This window comes from Pseudophryne corroboree, chromosome 10 (genome assembly GCF_028390025.1).
Source record: "Pseudophryne corroboree isolate aPseCor3 chromosome 10, aPseCor3.hap2, whole genome shotgun sequence".
NCBI classification, from domain to species: Eukaryota; Metazoa; Chordata; class Amphibia; order Anura; family Myobatrachidae; genus Pseudophryne; species Pseudophryne corroboree.
The window spans coordinates 153,261,175-153,277,005 of record NC_086453.1 but is presented as its reverse complement, the minus strand read 5'-3'; the positions used below and the strand labels follow the sequence as shown (position 1 = coordinate 153,277,005).

General features: G+C 45.7%; 1 protein-coding gene across 3 annotated transcripts in view; it reads left to right on the top strand.

Moving 5' to 3' along the window:
• LOC134966278 (myosin-binding protein C, fast-type-like) overlaps window positions 1-15,831 on the top strand; it is a 231,571-nt gene that overhangs the window by 150,789 nt on the left and 64,951 nt on the right. For all 3 annotated transcript variants that reach the window (XM_063942887.1, XM_063942886.1, XM_063942888.1), the window contains 4 exons: window positions 7,115-7,239; window positions 12,190-12,295; window positions 12,380-12,546; window positions 12,635-12,800. In XM_063942887.1, coding sequence (XP_063798957.1) covers window positions 7,115-7,239; window positions 12,190-12,295; window positions 12,380-12,546; window positions 12,635-12,800 — 564 coding nt within the window. The remainder of the gene's footprint in view (window positions 1-7,114; window positions 7,240-12,189; window positions 12,296-12,379; window positions 12,547-12,634; window positions 12,801-15,831) is intronic.

The following is a 15,831-nucleotide window of genomic DNA, read 5'->3' as shown; positions in this document are numbered from 1 at the left end:
ATGCAGTTGTACCCACAATTAGACTCTCCTGGGGATTTGTGATATCGGACAATGCCACCAATATTGTGCATGCATTACATCTAGGCAAATTCCAGCACGTCCCATGTTTTGCACATACAATTAATTTGGTGGTGCAGAATTATTTGAAAAATGACAGGGGCATGCAGGAGATGCTGTCGGTGGACCAAAAAATTGCGGGCCACTTTCGACATTCAGCCACCGCGTGCCAAAGACTGGAGCACCAGCAAACACTCCTGAACCTGCCCTGCCATCACCTGAAGCAAGAGGTGGTAACGAGGAGGAATTCAACACTCTATATGCTTCAGAAGATGGAGGAGCAGCAAAAGGCCATTAAAGCCTATATATCCACCTATGATATAGGCAACGGAGGGGGAATGCACCTGACTCAAGCGCAGTGGAGAATTATTTCCGTCTTGTGCAAGGTTCTCCAACCCTTCGAAGTTGCCACACGTGAAGTCAGTTCAGACACTGCCAGCTTGAGTCAGGTCATTTCCCATCATCAGGCTTTTGCAGAAGCAGCTGGAGAAATTGAAGGAGAAGCTAAGACGGAGCGATTCAGCAAAGTATGTGGGACTTGTGGATGGAGCCCTTTATTCACTTTGCCAAGATTCAAGGGTGGTCAATATGTTGAAATCAGAGCACTATATTTTGGCCACCGTGCTCGATCCTAGGTTTAAAGCCTACGTTATATCTCTCTTTCTGGCAGACACAAGTCTGCAGAGGTTCAAAGACCTGCTGGTGAGAAAATTGTCAACTCAAGCGGAACATGACCCGTCAACAGCTCCTCCTTCACTTTTTCTCCCGCAACTGTGGCTGCAAGGAAAATGATAAGATTTGTTAAAGTGTGCATATCCTGTTTATACAACATAAGGGTGGGTGGGAGTGCCCAAGGACAATTCCATCTTGCACCTCTTTTTCTTCTTTGCATCATGTTCTGTTTGGGGACTAGTTTTTTTAAGTGCCATCCTGTCTGCAACTGCGGTGCCACTCCTAGGTGGGCCAGGTGTTTGTGCCGCACACTTGTGTCGCTTAGCTTAGTCCTACAGCTACCTCGGTGCAACTTTTAGGCCTAAAAACAATATTGTGAGGTGTTCAGAATAGACTGGAAATGAGTGGAAATTAATGTTATTGAGGTTAATAGTACCGTAGGATCAAAATTACTCCCAAATTCTGTGATTTTAGCTGTTTTTATTTTATTTTTCAAAAATCATCCAGATCCAAAACCAAAACACGAAAGGGTGGTTTTGGCAAAACCAATCCAGATCCAAAACACGAGGATGGAACCAGTACCAAAATCAAAACACGAAAAGTGCCCGCCGCACATCTCTACTTCTACGAAACATTGCCACACACCAGTGGCAGAAAAGAAAAGTATACCAACAAACACACCATTAAATGCTGAGTACGTTGTTTCTAAACACGGGACAACTGCAATCACAGAGTTAAATCTTGAGTAGAGATCAGCGGGTTCGGTTCTCTGAGTAGCGACCTCCCCCCCCCCCCCCCACGAACTTTGCCGCCATTTTCACTCCAGTCCTGGAGAGTGTAGCGAGAGAACGTGTCTCTCTCCTCTGTGTTTGCCTGTACGGTAAAGAGGTGTGGCGACCTGCTCTCTCTTATGTGTCATTCCAGTGCTGTCTTGTACTGCATCAGTCCAGTGGTGGTGTCTTGTGCTGCATCAGTCCAGTCACAGTGGTGGTGTCCTCTGCTGCCATATGTCCAGTGCTGCTGTATAAGTCCAGTCCATTGCAGGGGTGCTGCATTGTCCTGCATCAGTCCAGTGGTGGTGTCCCTGTGCTGCCATAAGTCCAGTGGTACTTCCATGTAAGTCCCGTGGTACTTCCATATAAGTCCAGTGGTACTGCCGTATAAGTCCAGAGGTACTGCCGTATAAGTCCAGTGGTACTGCCGTATAAGTCCAATCCAGTGGTACTGCCGTATAAGTCCAGTGGTATTACTGCCATTTAAATCCAGTGGTACTGCCATATAAGTCCAGTGATACTGCCGTGTATGTCCAGTGGCACTGCCGTATAAGTCCAGTGATACTGCCGTATAAGTCCTGTGGTACTGCCGTATAAGTCCAGTGGTGCAGCTGTATAAATTTAGGGGTACTGCCGTATAAGTCCACTTGTGCTATCCTGTGCTGTATATTATTTACTCCAAATCAAGGGGTTATTAATATTTAATCCAAATAATTTTTACAGGGTTTGCCCTGTGTGGTTTAGGGGTATGCTCTTCTGTGCTGCATATTGTTATATAACTCCATTCAAATAAAAGGGTTATTATTATCCAAATTCTTTTTACAGGCTCTGCCGTGTGTGTGTGGTTTAGGGGTACCAATATTGGGTGTGTATTACATCTGGGCAAATTCCAGCACGTCCCATGTTTTGCACATACAATTAATTTGGTGGTGCAGAATTTTTTGAGAAGTGACAGGGGCGTGCAGTAGATGCTGTCGGTGGCCCAAAAAATTGCGGGCCACTTTCGACATTTAGCCACTGCGTGCCACTCCTAGATGGGCCAGGTGTTTGTGCCGCACACTTGTGTCGCTTAGCTTAGCGAGCTATACAGTAACCTTGGTGCACCTCTTTTTTTTTTTGCATCATGTGCTGTTTTGGGACTAGTTTTGCCATCCTGTCTGACACTACAGTGCCACTCCTAGATGGGCCAAGTGTTTGTGCCGCCCACTTGTGTCGCTTAGCAAAGTTATCTAGCTACCTCTGTGCAACCTTTTGGCCTAAAAACAATATTTTGGGATGTGAGGTGTTCCGAATAGACTGGAAATTAGTGGAAATGAATGTTATTGAGGTTAATAATACCATAGGATCAAAATTACCCCCAAATTCTGTGATTTTGCCTGTTTTTGTGTGTTTTTTTCAAAAATCATCCAGATCCAAAACCAAAACCCGAAAGGGTGGTTTTGGCAAAACCAATCCAGATCCAAAACACGAGCGAGAATCCAGATCCATATCCAAAACCAAAACACAAAACCCAAAAAGTGCCCGCCGCACATCTCTAATCTTGAGCACTACCATATTGCAGTGAACTTCTGCCAGTGTATAGTAGTGTCCCTAATTCACATTACACGACACAGTAATGTTAATTATTCACATTACACGACACAGTAGTACCACTTATATACGTTGCACTTAGAGTTATCAATACTGGGATTTGGCCTAAAATCGTCAGGATATTAGTCCGGAGATTGGAGCTACCAATCCCAGGATTTCGGGATTAGTTAGCACATTCATTTTTTTGTTTTTATTGGCGGGCAGCGCTGAGAATCTGCCCACCCAGCGTGTACAGCCTGTCCAGTCCATGTGTGACAGTCTGCTTGTCATGGCGGCCACAGGTACCATCATAGAGGGAGCCAGCCCAGGCAGCCGCAGAGAGAGGAGACACAAATGGAAGCCGGTACTCGGGGGACGGTGGTGGGTGTGAGATAAGAACTGAGGGGGGAGATATAAATCAGGACTGGGGGACAAGAGCGGGAGAAAGATAAGGTGTGAGGGATTGGAGGAGGATAGAGTGCAGTCACTGAGTACTGCTGCTGCCTGCCAGTGCCACCACCAACTCAATCTTGAGAATCCTGGGTTTGAGCATTTTTCAATTCTGATATCCGAGATTGAAAAAACAGTCCGAGATTGGCCTCCCTAGTTACACTCCACAGTAGTACCTCTTATACACATTATGCCACACAGTAGTAGTGCCCCTTCTTTACAAATTATGCCACACAGTAGCAGTTCCCCTTACACATTATGCCTACAGTAGTATTGCCCCTTACACATTATACCCACACAGTAGCAGTGCTTCTTACACATTATGCCCACAGTAGTGCTTCATACACTGCACATGGGATACTGACGACAGCACCCAGAGAGCTTCTGTAGCAACAGTAGAAGCAAATCACTAGTAGTCCATCACTACTAAGCTGTGACCCTCCCAGCAGCAACATACAGTTCCCACAAACAGGCCTGGCACTGACGTGAACACCTCCATGCAATGCCGGCCACTAATACAGCTCCATATCCTCTACGCTCAGCACCTTCTTCTTGGTGATAGTACGGAGCAGCTCACTAACACCACAGCATCCAGACTGAGGCCATGACAGGAGACAGTCTGCCTGTCTCCACATCACCGGTAACTAGACACAGCCAGAAGTTACCATCCGATTCCAGCACACAACTCACCACCCGTACTGTAACTCCAGGCTTTCCCGCCCACTACAGTCATTGTATGAACAGGCTGTTGAATCCAATCAGTGGCTGTTACCGTGGTAAAAGGCCACTGGTTGACTGAGAGAAAGCCACTGTCAGCCTACTAGTGACCTGTTACAATGGTTGCGGCCGCTGATTGGATACAACAGACAGAAGTGAGTAGTTTTCCGGACCAAAACACCGGAGAGCCGATGCTGGCAAGAGGACATTTTGACTCATTTTCTGACCGAAGCCAGGGCTAGGATCCGCTATGAATCCCTAAGTTCAGGTGGGTTCAGTTTCCAAGAAATCGATCCTGCTCATCTCTAAATTGTAGCAACCCTACTACACAGCAAAACAAACAGAGCCTAATTTTGAGTTGGACACAATGGAGATGTTCTTGCAATGTCCAATGTTTTTCATCTAATGCTGCGTCAAAGTATCTAAAAAGTCACATAGCAGATGTGTCTCACTGTATCTACGTGCACGGATTTTATTTTAGTAACAGTTTCTTATATAGCGCAGCAAATTCTGTTACGCTTTACAATTGGAAATAACAATGATATAACAAAACTGGGTAATAACAGACAGACATAGAGGTAGGAGGGCCCTGCTCGCAAGCTTAAAATCTATAGGGAAATACAGAGCCGGATTAAGTCGCTGGGGGGCCCGGGGTACTTAAAACAGTGGGGCCCCTATTCAAGAGAGGAGGAGCAGGACCGGGGGGGAGGGGGGGGGATGTCACTCACATACCATCCAGTGAACGAATTGCGCTCCCGTCCCCGCCAACCGTATAGACAGCAGAGCGACGGATCAGCTCTCCAATCATGTATGAATGAAGCAGCCTGCCGCTCAGCCATTGGGGCAGCCTACTTCACTCATTCGTTATTGGACAGCTGAGCCGTACGTGCGTTTCACAGTTTTTTGGTCTATTTGACCCCCCAAAAAAAGGCATGGAGAAAACGGTACAAAACACTGTCGAAAACTCCCGCTATTGGCTACCAAACGGTCGAATTAGTGCCGATTTTCCGACTGTCGGAAAACTCGGCACTAATTGAATATCCCCCTATGCCTCAGACATGGTCACACTATTCATGAGCATGGCTATATCTGTAGATATTGATATGTACTGTATACACACACATAGTAAAACACACACATTAGAATACATATATACACACACACCCATAGAGAAAAAACACCCACACCTACAGCTAAACACACATAGCAAAACACATATATACCATACCCTCCAACTGTACCTTTTTAATAGGTACAGTACCTTTTTTTCATGGTCTGTACCGATTTTTGCCTCTCCAAACTTCCATTGAAAGTATAGGAAAAGGGGCGTGGCCACGCCCCCTTTACACGCAGCCACGCCCCTTTTTTGGATTTGTGCCGATTTTTCTGTGTAAAATGTTGGAGGGTATGATATACACACAAACACACACCCATAGGAAAACACATACACACACTAAACACCAATAGCAAAACACATACACACACACCCATAGGAAAACAGATATACACATACACACCCATAGCAAAACAAACACACAAACAGCTAAACACACACACCCTTGTATTTTACAGTACATGTGTTTTCTTTATCCACAACTTACTTTTCTGCACCTCCTGGCTCTGGCTCCCTGGTTCACTGCAGGGGGTGAGTGCTGACGTCTCCAGTGCACACACTGCTGCCCTGTCAGTGACTCTCCCTCCTCCCTCCTCCCAGCATGCAGTCACAGACAGTGGACAACACAGGAAACTGATAGCTGCTGCAGCAGCGCGGTGCAGAGTTGAAGGGTGATGAGATCACCCTTCTCACTCACTGGCGCCGTGTCCTGTGTGCAGGCAGCGTGTAATGAGTCAGGCTGACTCATTACATTGCTGCCGGCTGTGGGCCCCTTCATAGCGCTGGGCCTCTGTGCATTGCACTGGCTGCCCAGGCGCAAGTTCCGCCGCTGGTGGTGTGGCAGGGGGCCCTTTTGGGAAGGGGGGCCCGGGGGTACGTATCCCCGGGACCCCCCCCTTAATCCGGCTCTGGGGAAATAGGCATGTATAAACAAGGAAAGGTGCTCTCTATTATTGTCTTATGGGGGTGTTATGAGAGTATCGCAGGGGGATATATTAAAAATGCCCTTGGTCGGGCTCCCCGCATTCAGGAGGCTGACGCCGGAATCCCAACATTCCAATGGGTCCATGCCACCAAACAAGTGGGAATAGAACCTGTGGCCACCGGGCCCGAAGCATGATGAGCACAGTTAGCCCGTGAGGGGACTCGCTACAGGTATACCGGCAACGGGATTCCACTGACAGTGTACTGACAGCCGGCATCTCGTCTGTCAGTATAACATACCTCACTCTATCGCAGGCATGTTGCATAAACAGTCTCTTTATTTACTTATTTATTAACAGTTTCTTATATAGCGCAGCATCTTCCGCACTTTACAATTGGAAACAAAAGTGATACAACAAAACTGGGTAATAATAGACAGACATAGAGGTAGGAAGGCCCTGCTCATAAGCTTACAATCTATAGGGAAATAGGCATTGATACACAAGGATAAGTGCTATCTATTGAATAAGAGTGGTTCTTGGTTGGCTGTATCATATAGTCACAAAGCAATGTTGGCAGGGGTCAGGAGGATGTGCAAGTGGAGAAAGAGAAAATACGTGAGCATATGTGTGGACTGCACAGTGGGGATGTAATTATATAGGAAAGCTTCTAAAGGTTATGTGGGAGGTTCCACATTTACAATTATAATAGTTTCCTTAAGATGCCATTTGGAAATAGTATATAGCATTTCATTAGGGGTATCAGGTGTGACAACTGAAAAATATTTATTTTTATACACGCATTCAGGCCATACGTCATCTATCCTTTATCTTCACAGATACGTGTTTGAGAACGTTGGCCTGAGAAGGGTACTCACCATCAACAAATGTAACCTGGCAGATGATGCAGAATATACGTGTGTTGTTGGTGACGAGAGGTCTGCCACAGAACTGTTTGTGAAAGGTGCGTTTTGTGTCTTACAGTAGTCATCAAAAGCTTGACATTTGGTTGTAAATAGCAAGCACAGTCATATTTAAAAAAAAATCTTTTAATAGTATACATTCATTTATCTTTCTTTTGAGCATTGTTTTCCTGGAGTGTGCATTTATGATCTGTAAGCTAAATGTATACAAAAGAAAAGAGGAAAGAGCTGTAGATGAGCCGCCCCATTAAATAATGACAGATTCATGTGTACTACCCCTAAGGCGGTACCAGAGCTATGAGCCTGGGTGTGGGGTAATTACTGAGTCTAGGGGGGTAATTCAGATCTGATCACAGCAGCAAATTTGTTAGCTAATGGGCAAAACCATGGGCCTAATTCAGATCTGATCGTAGATGTGCTAAATTTAGCACATCTACGATCAGTTTCTCCGACATGCGGGGGGACGCCCAGCACAGGGCTAGTCAGCTCCGCATGTCAGGCCCAAAGCATAGGTACAAAAGCATTGCACAGCAGCAATGCTTTTGTACCTGATGAGTAGCTCCCTGCCAGCGCAGCTTCTGCATGGGACGTCACGCAGCTGCCGCGGCCCGCCTCCCCAACGGTCCGGACACACCTCCGATGTCTGGACCGCGCCCCGCCAATCAAGCAGAGACGATCGCAGCCCTGAGATGCTGATAGCATCTCACTGGGCTCCCGGGGTGTGCAAACGCAGTGCGGCTGCTGCGAGCGCACACTCCACAAAGTAATTAAGACTGCAATTGCTCCAGCGATGCAGTCTGAATTACCCCCTATGTGCACTGCAGGTGTGGCAGATATAACATGTGCAGAGAGAGTTAGATTTGGTTGGGTTATATTGTTTCTGTGCAGGGAAAATACTGGCTGCTTTATTTTTACACTGCAATTTAGATTTCAGTTTGAACACACCCCACCCAAATCTAACTCTCTCTGCATACGTCATATCTGCCCCCAGGGCCGGATCTAGACCTTGCGGCGCCCCGGGTGAAAAAATAGGGGCATGGCTTCATGGAGAAGGGGCGTGGGCAGTTATGCCCCCTGTAGCTGTGACCACAGTAGTATTGCCCCCAGTACTGTGCCCCCAGTAGTATTGACCCCAGTACTGTGCCCCCTGTAGAGTTGTGCCCCCTAGTTGCGCCGTTTACAACTAAAAAAATAAGTAAATAAATAAATTAATACTTACAATCCCCGCTACTGCTTCCTGACCGCTGCTGCCCTCCTTCACTGCTCCTCGGATTTATGGGAGAGACGTCCTGCTTTATTTTTACACTGCAATTTAGATTTCAGTTTGAACACACCCCACCCAAATCTAACTCTCTCTGCACATGTTATATCTGCCACACCTGCAGTGCACATGGTTTTGCCCATTAGCTAACAAATTTGCTGCTGCTAACAGATCTGAATTAGGCCCAATATCTGAATCTAATGCTGGGTATACACTATGCGATACGCTCCATGAGCGATATCTCATAGCATTTTCCCTACCCTAAAATTCAGCATCACAATTTACCACTGGAGGAACACTTGTACTACAAAGTACGAGTTGTACTCTCAACAGTAATGAACACCCTTTTTAAATCAGTCACGAGTGGATCAGCTATACATCAATGAATAGACTTTTAAAAACAGTACCTCCTCGCCTAGACTGCAAAAGCCTCAAAGTACTCCATTAAACTTTCAGTAGGGGCTGACTAACTTAGTTATCAGATGAGGGGGGTATCTAATTAGCTGTGGGTATCCAATTAGTCATGGTTAATTATACTATTAGCCACGATAAGCCAAGGCTCGCACAGGCTTATCTGGAATTTTGTTTAAATCCCCAGAATAAGACCCATTTGCTGTTTCTACCAAAAACACACAGGTTTCACTGAACCTGTGTGTTTTTGGTAGAGAATGTATTTATTTTACAGGTGACCAAATTGAATAAATACGGTGGAAAAGTCAGGAAAAATTACTTTTCTACGCCTGATGTTTCTTCACTTATAATTGGATACACCCCCCAAGGTCGGGAAGCACCCCTAAGGCAAGGAAAACAGCCAATGCCCCATTTACTACACTACAGGTCAATGACCACGGAGGTACCCCCATTTTTCACACTGACCATTGCAGAGTGATGCAACGGCAGAGCATTTAATCAAACAGAGTGTCTCGCCATGAAGCAGCAACTCTTCTGCCTCCTTATGATCAGCTCCGCAGGTTTGCAGGCTGCGCTCTCGGTCCAGTACCTTGTCATCAGGAGTCTGCAGATTACACTCCGTGCCTGGTCACTTTGTGGGGCAGGTGTTGCAGGGTTCTGATCTGGCAGCTGCAGCGGTCCTCTTGTATTCCTCAGGTCTGCACCACCCTCTGTCACTGGGGGTCCCTGCTTCTCCTTCTTCCGTCTAAGCTGTCCTCAGTACCTAGGATCATGTCCACCAGGGTCCTCACAAGGTCTAGCCGAGGGGATACTGGAAGTGCCATCACGGTTACACTGGCAAGGGTCCTCTTCGGGCCTTTGGCGGCTACACCCATTCTGCCTGCCCAACCTGGCCATACTGCAGGGTCCTTCCTGGGTCTCCTCTGCCATGCTCCTCTCTGGTTCCCCTTGCTAGCACTGTGTTTTCTGCACCATGCCTATTACTGTCAGCACTCCATCCTCTTAATGCCTTTCTCTGCAGTAGGGTCACACAGCAGCCTGTGTCCTCTCTGGGGTCTTCTTCACTATCTGGGGATCCTTCAGCAGAGAGACAGAAAGTGGATCTGTCTCTCCGGGTGCCTGTGTGCCACCTGGGTTCCCTGTCTCCATAGTACTCAGAACCTGCATTGCTGTCACATGTGGTCTGGGGGGGGGGTCTCCTTTGTATAAGCCAGTCACTGCTGTGTCCTCTGCGCTGAGCCTTCTGACAGGCACTCCCACTCCATGCATTGCAGCCTAGGTCCTGACACAATCAACACCAGTTACATTCTAGTACCAACCCACAAAGTACACTTCCCATCTCTGTCTCCTCTCGGCTGCTTCTTTTTATCCTTTCTGCTGCTGCTTGGTCTGCCTCGATCTCAGGGTCTGCACTCTTTCACTGGCCTGATGTCACCTGTTAACAGCCAGCCCCTGCACTCCTCTGCCCTGCAACCTAGGCCTCCAATCAGCTTGGGGGAATTTTCCCAGGTGTTTCTGATGCTGGCCAACTCAGGTCCCCTGCCAGATCTCCATGCACATGCTCAGTAGTGTTCAGGGGGTATATATACTAAAATTCGATTTTGGAATTTCAAGGGATTTGGCATTCAATTTACAGTTAATCTGGATTGAAGAGATTTACTAAAGACTAAATTGAATGTCAAATTGATTCTAAAGCCAAATTCAACTCACATCCAAATAGAAATTGAATCTCTGAAAACATCAATGTTTTCCCATAGCCCAACATAGAATCCCCTCATTTACTAAAATATGATTTGCAAATCAAATTGAGATCTAACTCAAAATTTTGATATTGGCTTCTACACACAATTCTAATTGTAAGCAATTGATAGTGATGACTTTTTAAGTACTCAAAAGCATGTAGGGCTGTGTGGAAGTAGTACTAATAAATGTCCAAGGTTATGGTATGTTGTGTAGCTCTCTGCACAATGCAAATCACCACCTGACTGAGATAAACCTGGAGGATCAATCAGAGCACCATCAGCAGCTTCATGAGTTGAATTGTGCACATATTTATACTTATAGACGTCATACTGTACTTATTCCATGAATGTGCAATAGATAGCACCAGAGCGCAATATTGGGCAATTTGGCTGAATGATATAATGAATTTTATAATCATGAGTGTTGTAACTGGCTATCCTGGTTCGTCCCATGATGCCTACATCCTCAGTAATTCATCCCTATCTGCAAAAATTATTGTGGGACAAATGCAAGAGGGATGATTTTTGTGTAAGTTACCATTATGGGTTAATAAAGCAGCTAATAGTTATTGTAAAAAAAAAGGTTATTTAGGCTATAGATGTTGCTCCTGGCTTCTTACACCATTGTCAAATCCACAAACTCTTGCTGAGCATAAGTATAAGAGCCACATACAGAGACCCAGCCCATGACAGAATACACCTTTGGTTTATTTAAAAAATATTCATAAGACATATAATTATATCATTTAGCAAAAGTGTTCAATATTGTGCTCTGCTTCCGTCTGTTGCATAATAACGCATTCAATAAACCACTCCCCCCAGATTATGCAATAAACAGGGAGCATGCAGAGGTTTTTTTTTTGTTTGTTTTTACCAACAACTGACTATTTGGGCACAGAAAGTGGAAGGCAGCCATGAAGGCAGATTACAGCTATAAGTATTTAAAAACAAAAAGGTAATCATCAGTTAGGTTTTCATGTATAAAACAGTGTAAAGAGAGCTCTTCTCCTCTAATTAGTGTGCATGTGATACATTTGGACCAATAGGAAGCAAAGAAGAAGTTCTGTTCGATTTTGCAACTGATTTTGCTGAGGATATTATTGGGGATTTGAGGTTCCGTTTTGGAAGGGTTTTCATAAATTCAACTCAAAATCCCTTCCAAACATAAATCCACATCGAATTCGATTTGACAATCTAATGCAAAATTGATTTTTAGTAAATTATGAATTTTTTAAGGATTTTAGACAATCAAAAATAATCCATTTCAGTCGATTTTGAAAATTCATAAAGATGATTCCAAATTAAAATTTTAGTAAATATACCACCTGGAAGCAAGTGTCACATAACGGTCACCTGGCAGCCTGATAGTATTGAATAGGACAAAACAGAACAAAAGTAGAGACGGGGGCTTAAATCACTTATGTAAGCCCTTGCATTAACAGTGGGTGACTTAACTAAGTTTAGGTGGTGAACCCATTTATGGGGTACCACACATGTAGGAAGTATTTTATTACTCATCAAAGTAATGAAAAGAAACACTTGTTGAAGGACACTGATAATGCTTCTATTCTCTGCAGAGCCTCCTGTTACAATTGGGAAGCCACTCGATGACCAACAAGTATTTGTGGGAGACAAAGCGGAACTGGAGGTGGAGGTTTCAGAAGAGGGTGCCCAAGTTATCTGGTAAATATCACAAATTTGAACTTGGTTTCTTGAACATCATGTGAGTACTCTTTTGTGATGCATGACTCTAACCCTCTTCATAAGGATGAAAGATGGCATAGAGTTGACCCGTGAGGAGACATTTAAATATCGTTTCAAGAAAGATGGAAAAAAACACATTTTGATCATTAATGAGGCCACCAAGGAGGATACTGGTCGTTACACAGTGGTGACCAATGGTGGATCCTGTGAAGCTGATCTTGTAGTGGAAGGTAATAATTTGCAGAACCACTTCTATGGGTGCACGATATTTGAGTATATAAAATCGGCACTATCTTACATGTCCCATACTGCTTGCAGATAAGAAGCTAGAGGTCTTACAGGGAATTGCTGACCTGACTGTAAAAGCAGCCGAACAAGCCGTCTTTAAATGTGAGGTTTCTGATGAGAAGGTGACTGGCAAGTGGCTTAAGAATGGAGTGGAGATCAGACCCAGCAAGCGCATCACCATGACACATAAGGGCAGGTAAAGGCACCAATCTCCATGCAGGAGCAGATTAGCTTTGCTATTTACTAAGTACTTTTACTTTCTTATACACTTATTTTATCAATTTAAATACTATCTACCATAGCATATGGTATTAATTTTTATGAGTATATATAGTATATTATAGAGCAAAGTGGGAAGGTTTCAATGCCACATAGGTTCGCTAGATATCATCTTGTGGATGGTGACTGGAGCTATGTTTTTTGGAGCTTGGTACTGTACACAGGGGTCAGAGAGCAGTTCTGACTAAATATATTAAGACTGCGGCGTGAAGTGCTGATCAGCCTTTTGCAAGAGATTTGTGTGAAATCCCCTGCATTAGGATATTGTCACATAGCTAGGATACATAAAATCACGCAGAAACTGTAGTTTATGCATAATTTTATGAAAAACAGATTTGATAAATATTTGAACAAGTATGTGGATAAACCACAGGTGAACTGCGCTCAGCCCCTAATGTGTGTGATGTACTAATATTGAATAGGTAGAGTAAGGATATGCAGTGCACAACTGATGTGGATATATGGAAACCCAGTATATGGAGGGAAGATATATGTTAGAAAATCAATACTGACAATTGGTGCAAATGGGTACTTGTTGTACCACTGTAATTTATTTTCGTACTAATGGTGCTAAAAGTATAAGGATATGATGCGGATTGGAAGAAAATAGTCTCTTAAAAGTTCTCTTAAAAAAAAGTTCATACAGTTTGTGATGCAGTTTGCGGCGTCCCACACATCTGCTGGTCGTGTGCCTTTATTCTTGAATAAAGCAAACAGTGGGGGTGGATGCTGGTACTTCCTCTTTGGTCTTCACGGTGCACCTTTTCTCCATGTAGAGCGTTCTGTGTAGTATTATTTAGTAAAGCATCGGGTAGTTCAACATGTGTAGTGGCCCCAACGCGTTTCAACCTTTCGGTCTTCCTCTGGGAGTTCTCCACCAGAACGAGCAGCACGCCCCGGACAATATAGTCCATATAGCCTTAGTGCGCAGAGTCATCCATCTTTAGATTTGATAAATATGTGCATGAATCTTACACAGATCTCTGGGCAGCTATTTCTTCATTATTATATGCATTCCCAGTTTTGCTTGGTTGTACAGGACATCCATCAGGACTCAATGATGTTCGATAGAAAGCAGTGCAATTTTCAGTCCTTTCAGTGATGCTCTCATTGGCTTTATAATCCTTAACTTGGTCTACAGTGGGTGTTGGCTTACTGATTGGAAAACTATAGTATTAAGCAAATTACTGCAACACTAATGGTAGGTACACACTAGAGCAGGGGTGGGCAATTATTTCAGCTGAGGGGCCATTTCACATTTCCTGTCAGTATCCAAGGGCCACAAACAAAATAGCATCTCCCCCCACTTGACAAAAATATAGGGACGTGGCTTCATGTGGAAGAGGTGTGGGCAAAAAATAATACAAATTCATATAAGGCTGCACAATAGTCTCCATTATTCAAATTGCGCCACACAGCGCCACTTACACACATTACACCAGGTAGAGACCCTTTTTACACACATTACAGCAGGTAGAGCCCCCTTTTACACACATTACGGCAGGTAGAGCCCCCTTTTACACACATTACGGCAGGTAGAGTCCCCTTTTACACACATTACGGCAGGTAGAGCCCCTTTTACACACATTACGGCAGATAGAGTCCCCTTTTACACACATTACGGCAGGTAGAGCCCCCTTTTACACATTAACATTTTATTTAGGATAATTATTGCGCAGCAAGCAAATTATCCAGTGTCTTATAGCCCCTGGGGAAAGGTGTGACACAGTGATAGAACACGGGGGGTGTGACACAGTGACAGAACATGGTGGAGGTGACACAGTGACAGAACACGGGGGGTGTGACACAGTGACAGAACATGGGGGGTGACACCAGTGGTGTCAGAAGGCGGGTGCGGGGGGTGCGACCGGCAATCGGGTGTCCCCCTCGGACGGGGTGACACCAAAGTGCCAGCTCTTCTGCTGTGACAGGAGCCGAGTGCTGCAGTGAGATAATCTCCTGCAGCACTCGGATCCTGTCACAGATAAGAGCTGGCACACACACAGTCCAGTCTCCGGGGTCAGCCAGCATCTTTGGGGAAGCTGGACATGCCCCCGGAGCGAAAGAGAAAAGACCCGCCAGGCCACGACCCTTCAAAATTAGGTCACACCCCCTTTTCGGGCGCCACGCGGCCCAAGTGGGGGGAGGGGGTGTAATAGTACAGAGTGCGCTCCGGGTGATGCCTCTGGGCGACACGGTGACAGAACACGGTGGGGTTGACAGTGACAGAACACGGCGGGCGGTGACAGTGACAGAACATGGGGTGTGTGACACAGTGACAGAACATGGGGGGAGTGACAGTGACAGAACACGGGGGGTGTGACACTGTGACAGAACACGGGGGTGACACGGTGACAGAACATGGGGGGGTGACACGTGACAGAACACGGGGGTGACATGGTGACAGAACACAGGAGGGGATGGTACAGCGAGAGCTAAAGTTCTCTCCCCGCAACCTAAAAAAAGTCTGACACCACTGCCCGCACACACAAATATACACACACTATCACACACACACTCTCTCTCACACACACACACACACACACACACACACACACACACACACACTCTCTTTCACTTTTCCCATTTACTTACTGATCTGGCTGGCAGTGGCAGGAAGGATGGATCTGTACCAGTCTGCCTCTTGTCCCGTGGTGTAGCTCCGCCACCTGAGGTCTCGTGTAGCCCCGACCCCTCATCGGCACATAGCTCCGCCCCCTTTTCGGCTGAAGACAGCCGTTGTCACTGTGGATGGGAGGAGGAGACTGCTACAACCAGCAGGGGAGAGAGGCGCCGCCGGCAGCTTGGAGGTGCTGCAGTGCAGAGCAATGACAAGCAGCTCAGCCGGTCGGGCTGCTTGTTATTACTTGCTGGTGGGAGGCAGTGGACCGGGCAGGATCGGTTTGCGGGCCGTACTTTGCCCACCCATACACTAGAGCAACGGGGAT